This window comes from Dendrobates tinctorius, unplaced genomic scaffold (genome assembly GCF_039654945.1).
Source record: "Dendrobates tinctorius isolate UK_male_01 unplaced genomic scaffold, ASM3965494v1 ptg000019l, whole genome shotgun sequence".
NCBI lineage: Eukaryota > Metazoa > Chordata > Amphibia > Anura > Dendrobatidae > Dendrobates > Dendrobates tinctorius.
The window spans coordinates 48,050,900-48,070,462 of NW_027361687.1; the positions used below are offsets into that span (position 1 = coordinate 48,050,900).

The 19,563-nt window shown below is 45.3% G+C and overlaps 1 protein-coding gene across 1 annotated transcript in view; it reads left to right on the plus strand.

The window, feature by feature from the left end:
- LOC141082912 (uncharacterized) overlaps positions 1 to 19,563 on the plus strand; it is a 784,035-nt gene that overhangs the window by 128,994 nt on the left and 635,478 nt on the right. The window contains exon 6 of the mRNA XM_073566962.1: positions 1,960 to 3,661. Within this exon, the coding sequence (XP_073423063.1) occupies positions 1,960 to 3,661 (1,702 nt within the window). The remainder of the gene's footprint in view (positions 1 to 1,959; positions 3,662 to 19,563) is intronic.

Sequence of the window (19,563 nt, forward strand, 5' to 3'; positions counted from 1 at the left end):
CAGCACCCTGAACCACGGGATCATCACGTTCCCACAATGGCGTGGCCCACTGTAATGCTCTGCCAGACAAAAGTGACACAATAAACCCCACCTTAGCCCGCTCTGTAGGAAACCGTGCAGCCAGTAAGTCAAGCTGAATTGAGCACTGACTGATGAATCCCCTACAGGTGGCACTGTCACCCGAAAATTTGTCGGGAAGCGGGAGGCGAGAAAGTGTCGGCATGGGCAAAAGAGCGGGCGCACGTGAGACAGCCTCGGCGACTGTCTGGGCAGCAGCTAGCGCGGTATTCGCTGCCGAGTTGGCGCTCTCAATAGCCGCCAACCTGCTCTCCAGCTGCCGAATATAGCATTGCAACTGCTGCACGTCTGCCATTGCCAGCCAGACCCTGGCGCTAGTGTAATGTTAGGGACGGCGGAACGCACCAAATATAAATAATAGGAGGTGCGTTCACCGCCCGGGGTCCACCGTGCGGTAGGTGACTAGACCGCTGCTGGACAATGGCAGATGCACCAGAAGGTGCCGCGGTGCGCACGGGTTAATGTCACCCGAACGCTAGGAGCGGCTCTGTTCAGACACAGAGTCGCTTGGCAAAAATATATGCAAAGGCGCTGGCCTTGTTAACGGCACAGGAGACGGCATGTGGCGTCGCAGCCGCGAACACCAATAGCTGCTGGTATTGCAGCGCAGCGGCAGCTAAAGCCGCAAGCGTCGGCGCCGAGAACCGGGCATTGACGGACGCTAGTGTAGGCATGGATCGCACAATGGCATGTAGCTTGCCACAACCTGGAGCTGACTAACCCAACACACAGTCACCAATCGTATTATCCAAGGGAAGGGGTTTCATAATAAGTCAGTCACCAGTCCATGCATCCATCACCATACACACACAGCATAATATGCTACACTAGCGCATGGCCGAGCCGCCATGCGGGCTTTTTATAGCCATGCGCTTCCCGGACCTTCCAGTACCCTGGAAAGGACCAATCAGATCCGACGCAGGACCTGAGCATGTGACCCCTTCTCTCCAGTGAGAGGTCACCTTGCGGCCATGCCCAGTAGCACGGCATGAGGACTTAGCCTCTGGAGCGGTTCCCTGCAGAACAGGATGCGCTACCATTGCTGCACCAGAGGTGGCAGCAACATCCAGGCTGTCAGAGCAAGTCTGAGTAGTACGCCTGGCTTGCCGTGATTGCTGAGCAGCACCCGGAGCGGTCAGAGGAGAATGGGAGACCGCTGGATGTCTAGCTCTGGATTCCTGCTGTGCAGTGTCCGGAATTCGACGCCTAACACTGTCTCTAGCTCCTGTATTGGCTTATTCCTGTTTTATCTCACCTGTTATTGACCCGGCTTGCTTTCTTGTTTATCCTGATAGTAGCCGATGTCAGGAGCGAAGCTAACTCTGAACCTATGCTGCCTGCCCCAACCTTCGACCGTCTGATCTCGCTTTTGTTTAGCACACTTGTACTCTGTGCTCGAGTCTCTGACCCACTGATTAGCTGCCTTGAAATAGTACCTGATGTCTACCGGTGGTCCAGACTGTCCTCACCATCAGAGCCTCTAGTGACTACCCGATAGACACTTAGTCACATCCCTCCAGGGTAAACCCGGCCAGTGGATCAGTGGATCCACACCCACCAGGGTTACGATGTCTTATGCTGAAGAATTATGATTTCCCTTCACTAGAACTGAAAGACTGAAGCCAACCCATAGCATTATCCTCCTAAACCGAACTGTACAGAGGGCACAATGCAATAAAGAGGAAAAATGTTAAGTTTAATAAATTCTACCAATTTTATTACGTTACTTGAGTCATGTTGCTAAATATGCTGATGACTGAACCATTTTTGTAGACTCATGTCTCTTGCATGTCCTCCTTACTTCTGATAGACTAAACACAAATGTATTATTATAAAAGTTTTGTACAATTTCTTTTTTCTCTTTCCCTTGTTTTTCTATAGACACCGAAAACTTTCACAAGAAACATTTACATGGAAAAACTGAAAAACTTAAAGAAAACAAACAGCAAACATGTAACAAGGGAAAGGAGAGTTTTCCACTCTCTACACATTTTGTAAACCTTAGCATAATATCAACTGAACAATTTAGGGAATACTTTGAGAATGAGCACCAACACCAAAAGACCGGGATCAAACATGAGGAATATTTAAAAAAAAAACATAATGTACTACAACACCTTTCGCCTAACAAGTTATTCCGCTGGTGCCACCGATCCAGAGTTGTGCCACATATGGTAATGGTGAGCGGAGAACCCGGTGTAGGGAAGACCACCCTGATGCAGAAGTTTGTCTATGACTGGGTGAGGGGCGATCTCTATCAAAGATTCTCCTTTGTCTTTTTCTTCAAATTCCGGGATCTCAACAGACTGGATAAGATTAGTTTGGAGAATCTGATCCTTCATCAGTATCCACATCTGGAGCAGCAGCTCGAGAACATCTTGCAAGATCCAGGGAAACTTCTCTTTATATTTGATGGCTTAGATAAAAGTCTTCATACAATGGATTTCAAATCCCGTCACCTGTGCTCTCATCCTAAACAGCCTGAATATTGTGGTCAGATTGTCGTTAGTTTGGTGAAAAAGTCTCTTCTGACAGGTTGTTCTGTTCTGATGACTAGTCGCCCAACCAGACTGGCATCTATAGATTCTAACGGTTTTCAGCGAACAGTAGAAATCATTGGATTTTTTCCAGAAGAACGACAGATGTACTTTCAAAATTTCTTCTCTAACCCTGAACTGGCAGAAAAGGCTTTTACTTACGTGAAGCAGAATGAGATGTTGTACACATTTTGTTACCTCCCGTCCTACTGCTGGATCATCTGTACAGTGTTATCAAAGAGCTTCCAACTCCCAAATAGTGATCAACCGGTGTCATTATTACCCAAAACTGTGACACAACTCTTTGCCATATTTATCGCCAACATCCTGGCCAATCACAGCCTGCAGAAAAGTGACGCTCAGAAGATCCTGCAGTCCATCGGGTGGATGGCAGAACATGGAGTAATGAATCACAGGGTTATTTTTGATGAACGAGATCTTAGTTATTTCCTTGTGGACAAGAAGTCAACTCTTTTATCAAGTTTTCTTATAGAATTGGACAAACCTGGGACCTATTCCTTCATAAATCTCACTCTGCAGGAATTCTTCTCCGCGTTGGTGCATTATGTAGATTATTCTCCTAAGAAGTTACAGAACTCACTATATGATGCAAAATCCTATTCTGATGGACGAGGTGAAATATTCCTCCGATTCCTGTGTGGTCTATCAGACAGCTCCACCAGGTTATTACTAGCTGGATATCTGGACTCACAAGCAGCTCAGGCCTCCATAGATGTCATCACTTGGATGAAGAACTTCATTCATGAGGAACAGAGACTGGGAATAAGTGAAGACAGTCAACGTCGTCTTCTCAAGACATTTTTCTGTATATTTGAAACAAGAAATAAGGCTCTAGTGGTTGAATCATTAATATTACACAGTTTTGAACTTTCCTATTTTCACATGTCATCTCTAGACTGCACTGTGTTGGCATTTACCCTGGAATCCTGCACAAATTTAGAAGAATTCATTCTATCTGGATGTTCCTTGGACAGTGAAAGATTAGAGATACTGGTATCAACACTACTTTTCCTGCAGAATCTGAGGTAAAATACTAATTGTGTCTACCTAACTTTCCAGAGTATTACAGGGGGTTATCTGTAAAGTAACATTTATTATCTAACCGCACTTGTTGGGATATTAACTCCTTTCCACCGCAGCCTATTTTTGTTTTTGTACATTATTTTTTTTCTCCCAATTTCTTCTAAGAGCCATATCTTCTTTATTTTTCCACATTTTAACAATGGGGTTATGAGGGTTTGTTTATTAGTGGAGAGAGCTGACATTTTTATTGATACCATTTTGGGGTGCACATCAATTCAATAATTTTAATATATCAGATTTTTACGAATGCTATTATATTGAACACGTTTTTTTTGCTTTTGTTTTACTTTTAGAGAGAACCAGTCATGTTCCAAATGGTATGTGATCTGCAGGCAGGATGTTATACAGCAGGAGGAGCTGATTTAATTTTTTACACTTTTGTGGAGAAATTTTCAGTTAGGCCACATGCACATGTTGAGCATTTGATGAGTTTTTTACCTCAGTATTTGTAAGCAAAAACCAGGAGTGGGTAAAAAATTCAGAAGTGGTGACATGTTTCTATTATACTTTTCCTCTGATTGATTCACTCCTGATTTTATACTGATGTAAAATGCTGACAAAATAATGAAGGTGTGAACGTGGCCTTAACCTCTTATTTTATTAATTGAAATCATTACTACTTGTATGTATCATAAAAGTCCAGTGGGTGGTCCTAACTAGAGATGTGCGAACCGAACCATTCAAGGTTCGGTTCGGATTCGCTGAACAGACCTCCATTCACGGAACGTACCCGAACCCCATTAGATTCAATGGGAAGCAAAACCAACAACACCTTAAGGGGAGACAAAAAGCTTCCCAAACAGCTAAAATTAGGGGCAGATACCAGGAAAAGTGGAATCAATTGACCCACAGTATAAATATGCAAATTGAATAGTAGCAGTCAGCCATGAGCCATGCATGAGGTATCAGGGTCTGGCCCAGCATTTACAGCTTGGAACTGAAGTTTCAATGTGGACCTGGTGGTTAAGGGAGCGGTGTAAGCCTTCTTAGCTGGGAGACCTCACACCTCATTCACCACCTCCAGTTTTTTTTTATTTTTTATTCCAGCCACACTCAGATGGCACAAAAAACAGTTTCATAGAAACAAAAAAGTTCCAGCAACAAACATCCAAATCAGATTGTTGAATAGACATTAAAACTTCATCTTTATTGCAATGCCTTTAACCCCTTTACCCCCAAGGGTGGTTTGCATGTTCATGACCGGGCCAATTTTTACAATTCTGACAACTGTCCCTTAATGAGGTAATAACTCTGAAACGCTTCCATGGATCCCACTGATTCTGACATTGCTTTCTCGTGACATATTGTACTTCATGTTAGTGGCAAAATTTCATTGATATAACTTGTGTTTATTTGTGAAAAAAATGGAAATTTGTCAAAAATTTTGAAAATTTTGCAATTTTCCATCTTTGAATTTTTATGCCCTTAAAATCACAGAGATATGGCACACAAAAAACTTAATAAGTAACATTTTACATATGTTTACTTTACATCAGCACAATTTTGGAACCAAAATTTTTTTTTTTCGTTAAGAAGTTATAAGGGTTAAAAGTTCACCAGCGATTTCTCATTTTTGCAACACCATTTTATTTTTACGGATCACATCACATTTGAAGTCACTTTGAGGGGTCTATATGATAGAAAATACCCAGAAAATACTCAAAAGTGACACTATTCTAAAAACTGCACCCCTCAAGGTGCTCAAAACCACATTCAAGAAGTTTATTAACCCTTCAGGTGCTTCACAGGAATTTTTTGAATGTTTTAAAAAATGAACATTTAACTTTTTTTCACCAAAAAATGATTTCAGGTCCAATTTTTTTTATTTTACCAAGGGTAACAGGAGAAATTGGACTGCAAAAGTTATTGTGCAATTTGTCCTGAGTACGTCGATACCTGATATGTAGGGGGGAACCACTGTTTCGGCGCATGGCAGAGCTCAGAAGGGAAGGAGCGCTGTTTGACTTTTTCAGTGCAAAATTGGCTGGAATTCAGATCGGACTCCATGTCACGTTTGGAGAGCCCCTGTTGTGCCTAAACAGTGGAAATTCCCCACAAGTGATCCCATTTTGGAAACTAGACCCCCCAAGGAACTTATCTAGATGTGTGGTGAGCAGTTTGAACCCACAAGGGCTTCACAGAAGTTTATAACGTACAGCCGTAAAATTAAAAAAAAAAAAAAAAAAAAAACCACATTTTTTCCAAAAAAATGATCTTTTCACCCCCAATTTTTATTTTCCCAAGGGTAAAAGAACCCTAAAAGTTATTGTGCAATTTGTCCTGAGTACGCTGATACCCCACATGTGGGGGTAAACCACTATTTGGGCGCATGGCAGAGCTCGGAAGGAAAGCAGCGCCATTTGACTTTTTTGGCTGGAATTGTGATTGGATGCCATGCCGCATTTGGAAAGCCCCTGATGTGCCTAAACAGTGAAAACACCCCACAAATGACCCCATTTTGGAAACTAGACCCCCCCCAAGGAACTTATCTAGATGTGTGGTGAGCACTTTGAACCCCCAAGGGCTTCACAGAAGTTTATAATGCCCGGGCGTGAAAATAAAAAAATCATATTTTTTTCCACAAACATGATCTTTTAGTCCCCAATTTTTTTATTTTCCCAAGGGTAACAAGAGAAATTGGACCCCAAAAGTTGTTGTCAAATTTGTCCTGAGTAGAGTTGAGCGAAACGGGTCGAAAAATTTCAAAAGTCGCCGACTTTTGGTAAAGTCGGGTTTCATGAAACGAAACCCGACCCTAGGGTGAGGTCGGCCACGAGCTGGGCGACTTTAGCGCCAAAGTCGCGTTTCAAAAGTTTGTTTTCCGCCCTTTTTCAGCCAATCAGGATACACGGACACTGTGGGCAACGTGATGACATAGGCAGGGGTCACCACCATCTTTGAGAAGGGCATGCAAGTGATTGGCTTGCTTTGGGGGGCATCACAGGGGGGTATAAAAGGGCGTGCACGCCGACCGCCATGTTACTCATGCTGATCTCAGAATAGGGAGAGCTGCTGCTGCTGCTGATTCTGTAGGGAGAGCGTTAGGCAGGGAAGAAGACACCAAAAACTGCTTCTGCTGCTAGCGATTTTGCCTGTACAACACACCAGTCACTGTGTGTGCAGTGCAAGTGGAGGCTATATTTTGCTGGATCAGCTGTGTTTGTTGTTAGGCTGCCTTATAAGGCTTCCTGATAGCTGCATTGCTGTTTTCCCACTGCTCTGCAAACTGCTTTTTTAAAAGCAATCCAAATTTTTTTTTTTTGTCCTGGTGAGGTACTGAGCGTGCATTTTTTCACACCATACAGCGGTGTACGCTCCTCACACAGTACCGTGTAACAGCTGTTATCACAGCCACAGTGAAGCTATCTGTGTGTCACTCTGTAAGAATAAGTCGAGGACATGTTCCGTTCTTACAGACCTACACCTTCTAGTTTTGTCTGCTTTTCAAACAGTTAAGTATATTTGCTGTTTGATCACATTCAAAACTATAGAGAGACAGCATGTGTCAGTCCGTATACTTAAAAAACACGGAGCTTGACAATTTTACGGACACCGGACAGCGGTGTACGTGCACGCTCCTCTCTCAGTACCGTGTAACGGTTGTTATCACGGCCACAGCAAAGCTATCTGTGTGTCACTCTGTAAGAATAAGTCGAGGACATGTTCCGTTCTTACAGACCTACACTCTAGGGAGATTCCTATTCTGCCCAATTCTATATACACCTTGTAGTTTGTCATACACTAGCCAATTTCTGCCTGTGACATTGCGGTGTGATATTCACTGGGCCTCACACAATCCAACAGTGTCCACAAGTGTGTTCAGAAATTTGACGTCTCCCCTGTCCTATATACACCTTGTACCTTGCTTTACTTTACTATATAGTTTGTGGGATTTTGTGTACATTTTTATCAAAAATGAGGAAGGCTGGTGGAAGAGGCCGTGGAATTGGGCGGGGGTTGCCAGCTGGTAATGATGGTGTTGGTGGTGGATCTGATGGTAGTGGCAAAAGCAAAATAGGACCGAATGCAGGAGGTGTTGAGCCTGCGTCATCGTCTGGCTCCACAAGGCCTCGAAGGCTTAGTTTTCTAGTAGTTGGCAAACCGCTTTTAAAGCCAGAGCATCAGGAAAAAGTTTTGGCTTACAATGCTGACTCAGCCTCCAGCTCTATCGCCTCCTCTTCTGAAGTTGTAAAAAATAAAAGCACTGAGTCGTCTTTGTAGGGTCATGTTCATGAACCACACCTTTCCTTGTGTCCTTCACCCCAACCAAGATTGAAGGATGACGCAGGCCATACAACTGATTACTTCATGGAGCTGTTTTCACATACCATGCCTGGGTTATCAAGTGAAATGGTGAATTACCCAGGCCAAGATGAATCTGACATGGAGTGCACTGATGCACAGCCACAGATAGATGATTCTGCTGGTACATTCAGTCAGAGCACTACATTGTCCTCGCAGTGTAATGAGCCAGATTCTGACCCTGATGAGACTCAGGTGCCCCTTCCCGCATACTATACCACCATACACGGTGACACAGAGGAAGGTGCACATGACATTGAAGAGGAGTTGATGGATGACCCAGTTGTTGACCCAGATTGGCATCCATTGGGGGAAGAGGGTGCTGCTTCCAATAGCTCAGATGAGGAGGAGGAGCATCCACAGCAGACATCGACATCGCAACAGCTGTTATCTGGCAGGCCCGGAGCACTCCAAAGACAGGTTCCAAAAATCAAAAGAGTTGCTGGACAGCTTGTCCAGACGGTCAAAATAGCACAGCGTGCTAGGCCGCAAAATGTCTTCCAAAGTAGGAAGAGTGCAGTGTGGCACTTTTTTGAACAAAATCCTCATGATCAGGCCAAGGTTATCTGTAAGAAGTGCGCAAAGACCTTTAGCCGAGGGAAAAATCTGAAAAATTTGAATACCAGTTGCATGCTTAGACATTTAACCAGCATGCACTTGCAGGCGTGGCACAACACCAAACCTCAAGTACCACATGTGCAACTGATCACAAAGAAGGTAGTCAGCAACGCTACATTGTTTCCCCCACTGTAAGCCCACCGGTTAGCACAGCAGCAAATGTTGAGGTGTCGTTGCAAGGCCAAAGCAGTCAGGGAATCCCACTGTTATATCAACGAAAGACTGAATCTAGGCCATCAGAAAGAACATCAACTCCATAACCATCATCAACCCTCTCTCAGTCGCCCTGTCCACCGCTAGTTCCACCATATGCAGCTCTCAAGTCCAGCTCACCCTCCCAGAGACTATGAGTAGGTCAAGAAATTACTCAGTCTCTCATCCGCGTTCACTGGGTTTGAACGCCCACATTGCCAAACTAATCTCGTTAAAAATGATGCCCTATCGGTTGGTGGAAAGCACAGCTTTCCACGAACTCATGGCCTATGCAGTACCACGCTATGACCTACCCAGTCACCACTTCTTCTCTCGCAAAGCCATCCCAGTCCTCCACCATCATGTGAAAGACCGCATAGTCCATGCACTCAAGCAGTCAGTGAGTGGAAAGGTGCACCTCACAACAGATGCATGGTCCAGTCGGCATGGCCAGGGCCGTTACGTGTCCATCACTGCGCACTGGGTTAATGTGGTGGATGCAGGGTCCACAGGGGACAGCGGTGTTGGGGCAGTGCTGCCTAGCTCACGGTATAGGAAACAGTTGGCTGTAGGCGTTCGACCCTCCTCCTCCAGAAGCGAAATCTCGTCCACAGAGCGCAGTCGTACGAGCACTCCATCTGCAGCTGCCACTGTTGCACACGAGGTGTCCCCCTATCGAGCAGCTAGTGGAAAGCGTCAGCAGGCTGTGTTGAAGATGATGTGTTTGGGCGACCGACACCGCGGAGGTGCTGGCCGAGTACTTTCAGCAACAAACTGAGTCATGGCTGGGCAGTATACATCTTGAGGCAGGCAAGGTAGTTAGTGATAACGGCCATAATTTTGTGGCAGCCATAGCCCTTTCAAAACTCAGCCACATACCTTGCTTGGCTCACACCTTGAACCTGGTGGTGCAGTGCTTCCTCAACAATTATCCGGAGTTAACAGCCCTGCTCCAGAAGGTGCGAAGACTGTGCGCGCACATCCGCCGGTCGCCTGTACACTCCATTCGTATGCAGAAGCTGCAGCGATTGCTCCACCTTCCCAACCACCGCCTCATTATCGACATTGCAACAAGGTGGAACTCCAGAGGCAGGCCATAATGCATTTGTGGGAGGATACACGGCCAGGCACTTTGAGAGCAGACATGGAGTTGACAGGTGTGCAGTGGTCGAAGCTGAAAGACCTCTGGTAAAGTCCTTCAGTGTTTTGAGGAATGCACACGGCTGGTAAGCGCAGACGACGCCATCCTAAGCATGAGCATCCCACTTATGCGTCTGCTCATGCAAACTTTGACACACCTTAAGGAGCAGGCGTCTGCAGCCAATGTTGACGAGGAGGAAGAGGAGGAGGGAATCCTTGATGACATTCAGCCATTGTCTGCTCAGGGACCTCTCCTGGACGAGGTGGAGGAAGAAGAGGAGGAGGAGGAGGAGGATGATGGGGATGATTACTTAGGGGAGGAGGATGCATCTCGTGGGGCAAGTGAAAATGTTGGCGTGGCAAGGTCTGGTACAGGGTTTGTGCGTGACTGGAGGGATGTGGATTTGCCAGAAAGTGCTCCTCCAACCAGCACTCGCAGTGCATCATTGACACCAGGAACATTGGCCCACATGTCAGATTATGCCTTGCAGATCCTAAAAAGGGACCACCGCATTGCCAAAATGATGAACGATGACGACTACTGGTTGGCCAGCATCCTGGATCCACGCTATAAAGGCAAATTACAAAACATCATGCCACACGAGAACCTTGACCTAATATTGGCTAATAAACAAGCAACTCTGGTAAACCGGTTGGTTGAGGCATTCCCAGCACACAGCAGCGGTAATGGTTCTCACACGAGCCGTACGGGCCGGGGGCAGCTTGGCAGAGGTGTTCGTGGTGCACACAGCAGAAGTGGCGTTGGAGACAGGGGTTTCATGACAATGTTGTGGACTGATTTTTCAAGTACCGCTCACACAACTGGTAATACTGCATCGATGGAAAGTGACAGGAGACAGCAGTTGTCAACTATGGTTACAAACTACTTTTCCTCCCATATCGATGTTCTCCCGCACAGGTCATTCCCTTTTGACTATTGGGCCGCTAAACTGGACACCTGGCCTGAATTGGCACAATATGCCTTACAGGAGCACGCTTGCCCAGCTGCAAGTGTGCTATCGGAAAGAGTCTTCAGTGCAGCTGGATCAATCCTGACAGAAAAAAGGACCCGTCTGTCAACCCAAAATGTGGATGATCTAACCTTCATTAAAATTAACCATGCATGGGTTTCCAAGGATTTTGTCCCACCTTCCCCTGATGACACATAGGGTGACAGAAAAATGGCTTGCTTTGGTCCTCCTCTTCCTGGGACTTGAACAATTTCGCCTTTTGCATCAGCTGAATATCCAACATCAACATATGCCACTTTCTAAAACTCCCTAACTGTGCCGCCTCCCCCCCCATGGCCGGGGTCACCACCTAGCGCACGAAACCGTGCGAGTGCCGTTGCCCTGGACAGGTGTTTAGGCCGACTCTTGGGCGCGGGCACTGGCACAGGGTCCCTCATAGTGCAATCAAGTGTCTCTGACGGTGGTGGTGCACACCCGCCGTCAGACACACTGCCGTACTATGAGGGGCCCAGTGCCAGTACCGACGCCCACGAGTGGGCCCCCCTTGCTTGGGCAGGGCCCCAGCATTGCAATCTTTACCTCTCCCTGCTCCTCCGCTGTGTAGTCTGTACCGTCAAATCCATACTGGGCCTGACACCGTCTGAGCCTGCCTCCTGATCTATAGACATATATTTTGAATGTGTACACTATGCTATCCATACATATTATCCGGGGATACGGTACCCTTTCTCACCTTTGTGCAATCACGTGTAATCCATACTGGGCCTGACACCGTTTGAGCCTGCCTCCTGATCTATACACATATATTTTGAATGTGTACACTATGCTATCCATACATGTTATCCGGGGATACGGTACCCTTTCTCACCATTGTGCAATCACGTGTAATCCATACTGGGCCTGAGAACGGCTGGCGAGCTGTTAAGCAAGCTACAGCACCTGTGGTTTGCACACGTACGTTTTTCATTTTTTCAGGAATGATAGTTAGGCCTAATTCTGGAGCTGCGGTTGACCTGCACTTACTGGGAAATCATCGTTCACGGGTAATAATTGTAATCCCAGATACCCATCACTAACGTTGTTAAGCGGGTTATCTGCACCTGTAAGCGACAAACGCTGGCCTTTTCAGTATAGCGCACATGCAGCCACGGACATGTAAGGGCATGACACGCCAGTTATTGGCCAATCTCAGATGCCAGAGCCTCGCGTGTCCCTCTAGTAAGCCGGACTCGGACCGCGGGGCATGACGGAGTCTCGTTCGTTAACGGAATTAAGCTTGCAATGTGTGCATCTTTTTTGTGGCTGGATGGTTGAGGTTGCCCATGTTGAGTGAAATTACGCCGTAGGCTCCACTCCTGGTGGTGCCCTTCTGGACATTCCTTTAAGGTTCAGCTTTGCAACCATACTGCCCACGTAAAACAAACACTTTGCCTTCATGAACGCTGTTTGGAGGGTCATGACTCGTGGGAATAACGCCGCCCAATAAGTTAACCTGCTAGAGAGATCCTTCGTTGCTCCCAAGCATGACATCACACTCCCTAGGAGGAAGGTAATGCCACTGTGTCGACCGTACTCCTGGGGGCGACACAAGTGCACTGATGCCCAGCCACTGCTCGATGAATCTGCTGGTACATTGACCCAGACCACTACATTCCCCTCGCACGCTACACGGCCTGAATTTGACCCTGATGAAACTCAGGTTACCCTTCCCATATACAGTTCCATCTTACACGGTGACAAAGAGGAAGCTGCAGATGAAAGTGCAGGTTCGGCACACCCGCCGTCAGACACACCACCGTACTATCAGGGGCCCTGTGCCAGTGCCGTCACCGAGTGGGCCCCCCCTGCTTGCTCAGGATCACAGCACTTGCAAGGTTGAAATACTGTGCAGTGAGATGGAAGATGGGGACGACGAGGAGTCCAGACTAGTACAGGGATTCCCTAGCGAGGAGACTTATTTCATTGTTTTCAATGTTGGGACAGCAATTTTTGGGGAGCACTATACTCTGGAGAATTATAGATGGGGCCCACCATACACTGGAACATTCCAAAGGTGGACATCAGACACTGGAGCAGCATTTACAGGGCCCATTATACACTAGAGCATTAGAAATGGGGCCCATTATGTTTGGAGCATTATTTGGGCCCATAAGACAGTGGAGCTTCATCCATGGGGACCAACATATACTGTAGCATTATGTGGAGCTCATCATATACTGTTTCAAACATTATATGGGACCAATGATTCTGTATGGAGAAATAGATGGGCCTCGTCATGAGATGTAAAAAGTGAAGTATTTTTCATTGTACTATACCGCTATTTCTCTGCTGTATCGGAGCATCATGAGTTGTGGTATATGTTAAAGGGGCGCTCTTTTGCCCAGGGCACATGAAAACCTGGAGCCAGCCCTACCCCACCACAACTTTAGCCAAATAACCCCCATTTTTCAGTGCGTAATTAGTATTATGAAGTTAATTAAGGTTGACAAGCTTAAGTAAGAAGAATTGATGCTTTTGGCATTCAAATGGGCACTGTAGGTGTGTTTCCTGTCCTCCTCTTACTGCCGACTTTAATTCCCCATTGACTTACATTGGGTTTCGTGTTTCGGTCAGACCCCCGACTTTTCCCTATAGTCGGCCGATTTTGCTCGACCCGACTTTTGGAAAAGTCGGGTTTCATGAATCGAAACTCGACCCTAAAAAAGCAAAAGTCGCTCAACTCTAGTCCTTAGTATGCTGATACCCCATATGTGGGAGAAAACTACTGTATGGGACACTTCGGGGATCGAAGGGAAGTAGTGACGTTTCGGAATGCAGACTTTGGTGGAATGGTCTGCGGGTGTCATGTCGCATTTGGAGAGCCTCTAATGTGCCTAAACTGTTGAAACGCCCTACAAGTGACCCCATTTTGGAAACTAGACCCCCTAAGGAACTTATCTAGATGTGTGGTGAGCACTTTGAACCCCCAAGTGCTTCACAGAAGTTTATAACGCCCGGGTGTGAAAATAAAAAAATCATTTTTTTTTACACAAAAATGATATTTTTGCCCCCAATTATTTTATTTTACTAAGGGTAACAGGAGAATTTGGACCCCAAAAGTTGTTTTGCAATTTGTCCTGAGTAGGCTGATATCCCATATGTGGGGGTAAAATACTGTTTAGGCGCATGTCAGAGCTTGGAAGGGAAGGAGCACCATTTGACTTTTTCAACGCAGAATTGGCTGGAATTGAGATTAGACGCCATGTTGCATTTGGAGAGCACCTGATTTGCCCAAACAGTGGAAAAACCCCAATTCTAACTCCAACCCTAACCCCAACACACCCCTAAACCTAATCTCAGCCCTAACCCTAGCCCTAATCTCAGCCCTAACCCTAGCCCTAACCCTAATGGGAAAATGGAAATAAATACATTTTTTTTAATTTTATTATTTTTCCCTAACTAAGGTGGTGGTAAAAGGGGTTTGGTTTACTATTTATGGCGGCTTTATGTTCGGCAGCTGTCATACGCTAAAAGACGCTTTTTATTGTAAAAATAGTTTTTGCATCACCACATTTTGAGAGCTATAATTTTTCCATATTTTGACCAACCAAGTCATGTGAGGTCTTATTTTTTACGGGATGAGTTGACGTTTTTATTGGTACCATTTTTGGGCACGACATTTTTTGATCGCTTTTTATTCCGATTTTTGAGACGCAGAATGAACAAAAACCAGCATTTCAAGAATTTCTTTTGGGGGGTTCGTTTACACCATTCAGCGTGTGGTAAAATTGATAAGGCGGTTTTAATCTTCGGGTCAGTACGATTACAGCGATACCTCATTTATATTTTTTTTATGTTTTGGCGCTTTTATGCAATGAAAACCATTTTATATAAAAAATAATTATTTTTGCATCGCTATATTCTGCGAGCTATAACTTTTTTATTTTTTCGCTGATGATCCTGAGTCATGGCTCGTTTTTTGCGGGACAAGATGACGTTTTCATTGGTACCATGGTTATTTATATCCGTCTTTTTGATCGCGCATAACCGTCTTTTTGATCGCGCGTTATTGCACTTTTTGTTCGGCGGTATGATAATAAAGCATTATTTTTTGCTTTGTTTTTTTTATTTTTTAAGGGGTTCGTTAAAGGAGTTAACTAATGGGACAGTTTTATAGGGCGGGTCGTTACGGACGCGGCGATACTAAATATGTGTACTTTTATTGTTTTGTTTTTATTTCCAAAAAATGAATTTATCAGGGAATATTTTTTTTTTAATTTATTTAGCGATTTTTTATAAATTATTTTTACACTTTTTTTTAACTTTATTACACTGTCCCAGAGGGGACATCACTGTCATGTGTGAGATCGCTGATCTGACACATCACAGATCGCTGTGACAGATCAGCGATCTGACACAGGCACTGCAGCAGGCTTCCTCATGCCTGCGCTCTGCAGGCAGTGAGGAAGCCGGCTCCCTGCAGGCCCCCGAAGGTCCCCGCCACCATATTGGATCCAGGGACCTGCAGGGAAGGAGGCCCGCACAGCAGCGCTGCACATCACGATGCTGCGGAGGTCTCAGGGAAGCACGGAGGGAGCCCCCTCCCTGCCGATGCTTCCCTAAACCCCCGGTACACTGCGATCATGTTTGATCGCAGTGTGCCAGGGGTTTACGTGCTGGGGGCAGTCCGTGACCACCCCTGACACATAGTGCCGGGTGTCAGCTGTGATAATCAGCTGACACCCAGCCGTGATCAGCGGCGCCCCCCCCGTGAGCGCTGCTGATCGCTATGACGTACTATCCCATCCATGGGCATAGGGGCATGGGTCCCATGGACGGGATAATAGTCAGATGTCAAGAAGGGGTTAAAAACATACTGTTAAAATTGTAAATCCAGGGGATAACGCGTTTCGAATAAAAATGTTCTTAGTCATAGCCAGTCTTAGTCATGGCTATGACTAAGAACATTTTTGTTCGAAACGCGTAATCCCCTGGATTTACAATTTTAACAGTATGTTTTTAAAGGCATTGCAATAAAGATTAAGTTTTAACGTCTATTCAACAATGTGATTTGGATGTTTGTTGCTGGTACTTTTTTGTTTGATTACCACAGCCACTTTTTCCGAGCACCATCCTGAAGTCCACACCCAAAGCCACAGAAATTCATCTAATGGTGAGCTGAATATCTTTTTTTTTTTTCTTCTTCTATATTGATAACAGTTTCATGCAGTATTATTGGTAGAAAATGTAAGGAAATTAACAAAGGTGGTTGATTGAAAGTAAGTGCAGGACTGCTTGTCTGGGAGGCCTACTTACAATGGCAACCAATCAGATGGAGACCAAACTTGGAGTCTCCACATTTCAAAAAACTAATTGTCACATAGAACAAAAGTGCCATCAATTTCCACAGAGTAGAAACAGTATAAAAGGCCTCTGACACACCTTCCATCAGTAGCAACAGCAGGCAAAGAAGTCACCCAAAGGTAACATAGAATGCAATAACGCAAGATCAACACATGACACTAAAACTACACTATCGCCTAGTCTGCCCAATCTGCGACTGGGGTGCAAAAGTCATCGGAGAACCATGGCTTGTATATTTTAATGAAAGTTAGATGGTCAACACAGAGGGGACAGCCAGATTCGCTTATCCATCAGGAATAGTGATGAGCGAATGTGCTCGCCACTACTTGTTACTCGCCCGAGTATTAGTGTACTTGGATGACTTGGCGAGCAGCGAGCATTTCCGGGATTGCTCGGTGGGAACTCTGGTCTCCACCCAGCAATTTTGGCGGACTTCAGAGACCCAATCGCGCTGCAGGGATTGTCTGCCAGGGTATGGAACGCCGCAGCCATCTTTGTTGTGGTCATGCAGTGATTGGCTGGCCGCACAGCATCATCAGGGGTATAAGAGACCGGACGCCGCCATGCTCATCACAGTCATGTCCGGAATCAAAGAGAGTAGGCAGAGCTGCAGCCGATATAGGGTCAGAATTGGTGCTTTATTAATTAGTGTTGGGTCTACCATCCTATATCCTCACATCCAGCTAAACCAACAGTCCTTCTAAGGCCGGGGTCACACTAACCGACTCAAAATACAGTCCGTATTTTACATGCATTATACGGATGAATGACCCCTAAATAGTGCTCCGTATGTCATCCGGAAGCAAGGTGTGGTCGTGTATTTTGCGCATGTCAGCATTTGTATGTAATCCGTATGTAATCCGTATGACATCCGTATGGCGAGATTTTCTCGCAGCCTTGCAAAATTGACATTTAATGGTTTTGAGGCCTGCAAACTATTTAAATCATTAGCCTACAACTTGGCTGAGGAACAGGTGGCTGCCTCCATTCTGTCCATTTGCGACCTTGCCTTGACTAGGTGTTCTGGTGTGCAACATGGCAGACAGTCTGAGTTTCAACACAACTGAGCAGGTTCTCTTCAACTGGCTTTTGTCACGCCGCTTTGGTCAACCATACCCAGTGATAGTGGATCCACGGAGGAGGAGACACATGTGGGTCCATCCACTTTTGAGGCAACGACTCACAAGAGGTCATTTTCACCGCCTGTATTCTTCTCTGCGGGATCAAAAATTTTACCAATACTGTCACATGAGCCTTGCAACATTTGATCTACTCTTGGAGACAGTGCGCCCTGGGATTACCTTTCAGGACACAAGGATGCGCAAAGCGATATCTGCAGAGGAGCGACTTCTACTCACATTACGGTATGTACTGCACAACCACATTCTCTATGTTTATGATGTTTTGGCCAAAGTGTTTATTTTTATTTTTGGACTAAGTTTAATGCCCTCATCTTATTCCAGATATATTTAAACTTACAGACCAGAATGTTATGTGTAATATGTCCTGAATATCACGTAGTTATTGTGCGACGAAATATATGTGTGTTAGTAGATTTGAATCAATAACAAGTTTGGTATGTATGTACCTGGTGTTTTGTTAATTTGTGCATTCTAAAATGTTCCATTTCTGTTGTTCTTCAGCTTCCTGTCTACTGGCCGCCCTCCACCATGAGTTTCTCATTGGAAGATCTACCATTTCTGGCATAGACACAACAAGAAAACAGATTTGCAAAAATACTCTGCAGTAAAATATATGACAGTAATCAGCAAGTGCTGGATAACAAATACAGGGTATTTAGTCGATACTTTTTTTGCAAAAAAATGTATACCAAGCTGCTTCACCGCGTCAAGGTAACCCGTATTGAAGCAGTCCCTATCTAATGTATTTAAAACCTGAACATCTGAAGAGTGTCTAAAATGAACAGGATTCGGACAGGCGCTTCTTAGTATGAGCTTGTGGTGCAAGACAGCTCTTTTGTGCATGCCACACAAGAGAGGAGTGGGGTCTCTCAAACCATGCTAGGCAAGGAAAAAACGGATTAAAAACACATGTGACATGCACAATGTGAACAAGTCGGTAAGACAACGTTCACACCACCCACTAACTGAGACACAACAAGAAAACAGATTTGCAAAAATACTCTGCAGTAAAATATATGACAGTAATCAGCAAGTGCTGGATAACAAATACAGGGTATTTAGTAGATACTTTTTTTGCAAAAAAATGTATACCAAGCTGCTTCACCGCGTCAAGGTAAAAACGTATCAACTAATACCCTGTATTTTGTATCCAGCACTTGCAGATTACTGTCATATATTTTACTGCAGAGTATTTTTGCAAATCTGTTTTCTTGTTGTGTCTCAGTGGGTGGTGTGAACGTTGTCTTACCGACTTGTTCACATTGTGCATGTCACATGTGTTTTTAATCCATTTCTGGCATAGTCAGGTCGACGTAGTGAAATATGGTCAAGACTACATCAACTCGTTATGCCCGAGTCCAGGATGGAAGACTGGTTGAGGATATCAAGGGACTTGGAGGAGGAATGCCAGTTTCCTAATTGTATTGGGGCCCTTGATGGCAAACATATCCGGGTGCGTAAGCCGCCAAACTCTGGCTCCCAATTCTTCAATTATAAACAATACTTTTCTGTTGTATTGTTGGCTCTAGCTGACCCTCAATACAAGTTTATAATTGTTGACATTGGGGCCTATGGAAGGACGGAAGACTCTAGAGTCTTCAATACTTCCATTATGGGTCGGCGGCTACGCACCAACCAGTTGGATCTACCCCCACCACGCCAGCTACCAGGTTCCACTCAAGAATCAGTCCCTTATGTCCTTGTGGCAGATGAGGCGTTTCAGTTAACGCGCAATGTCATGAGGCCATATCCCTGGAGCAACCTGGACCACCGGCGCAGAATTTTTAACTTGCACCTATCATGTGCTCGTCGACTGGTGGAGTGTTCCTTTGGCATTCTTTGTGTCAAATGGCGGGTACTCCAGTCTGCCATTCAGCTGAGTGAACAAAATGTAAATGAAGTAATTAAAGCATGTGTCGTTCTTCATAACTTCACCAAGATACATGATTGTTCCTCCTCTGCTGGTGTTGTGCGTGGGTCGGACAATGTGCGTAGGGCGAGACCACCTATCAACCCTCAATGTAGACCGCTCTCTGGGCTCAAAGTGCGTGATATTTTCACAAATTACTTTATGTCACCTGAGGGGGAAACTTCTTGGCAAGAGCATGCTGTGTCTATGTTATAATGTTTTGGTTT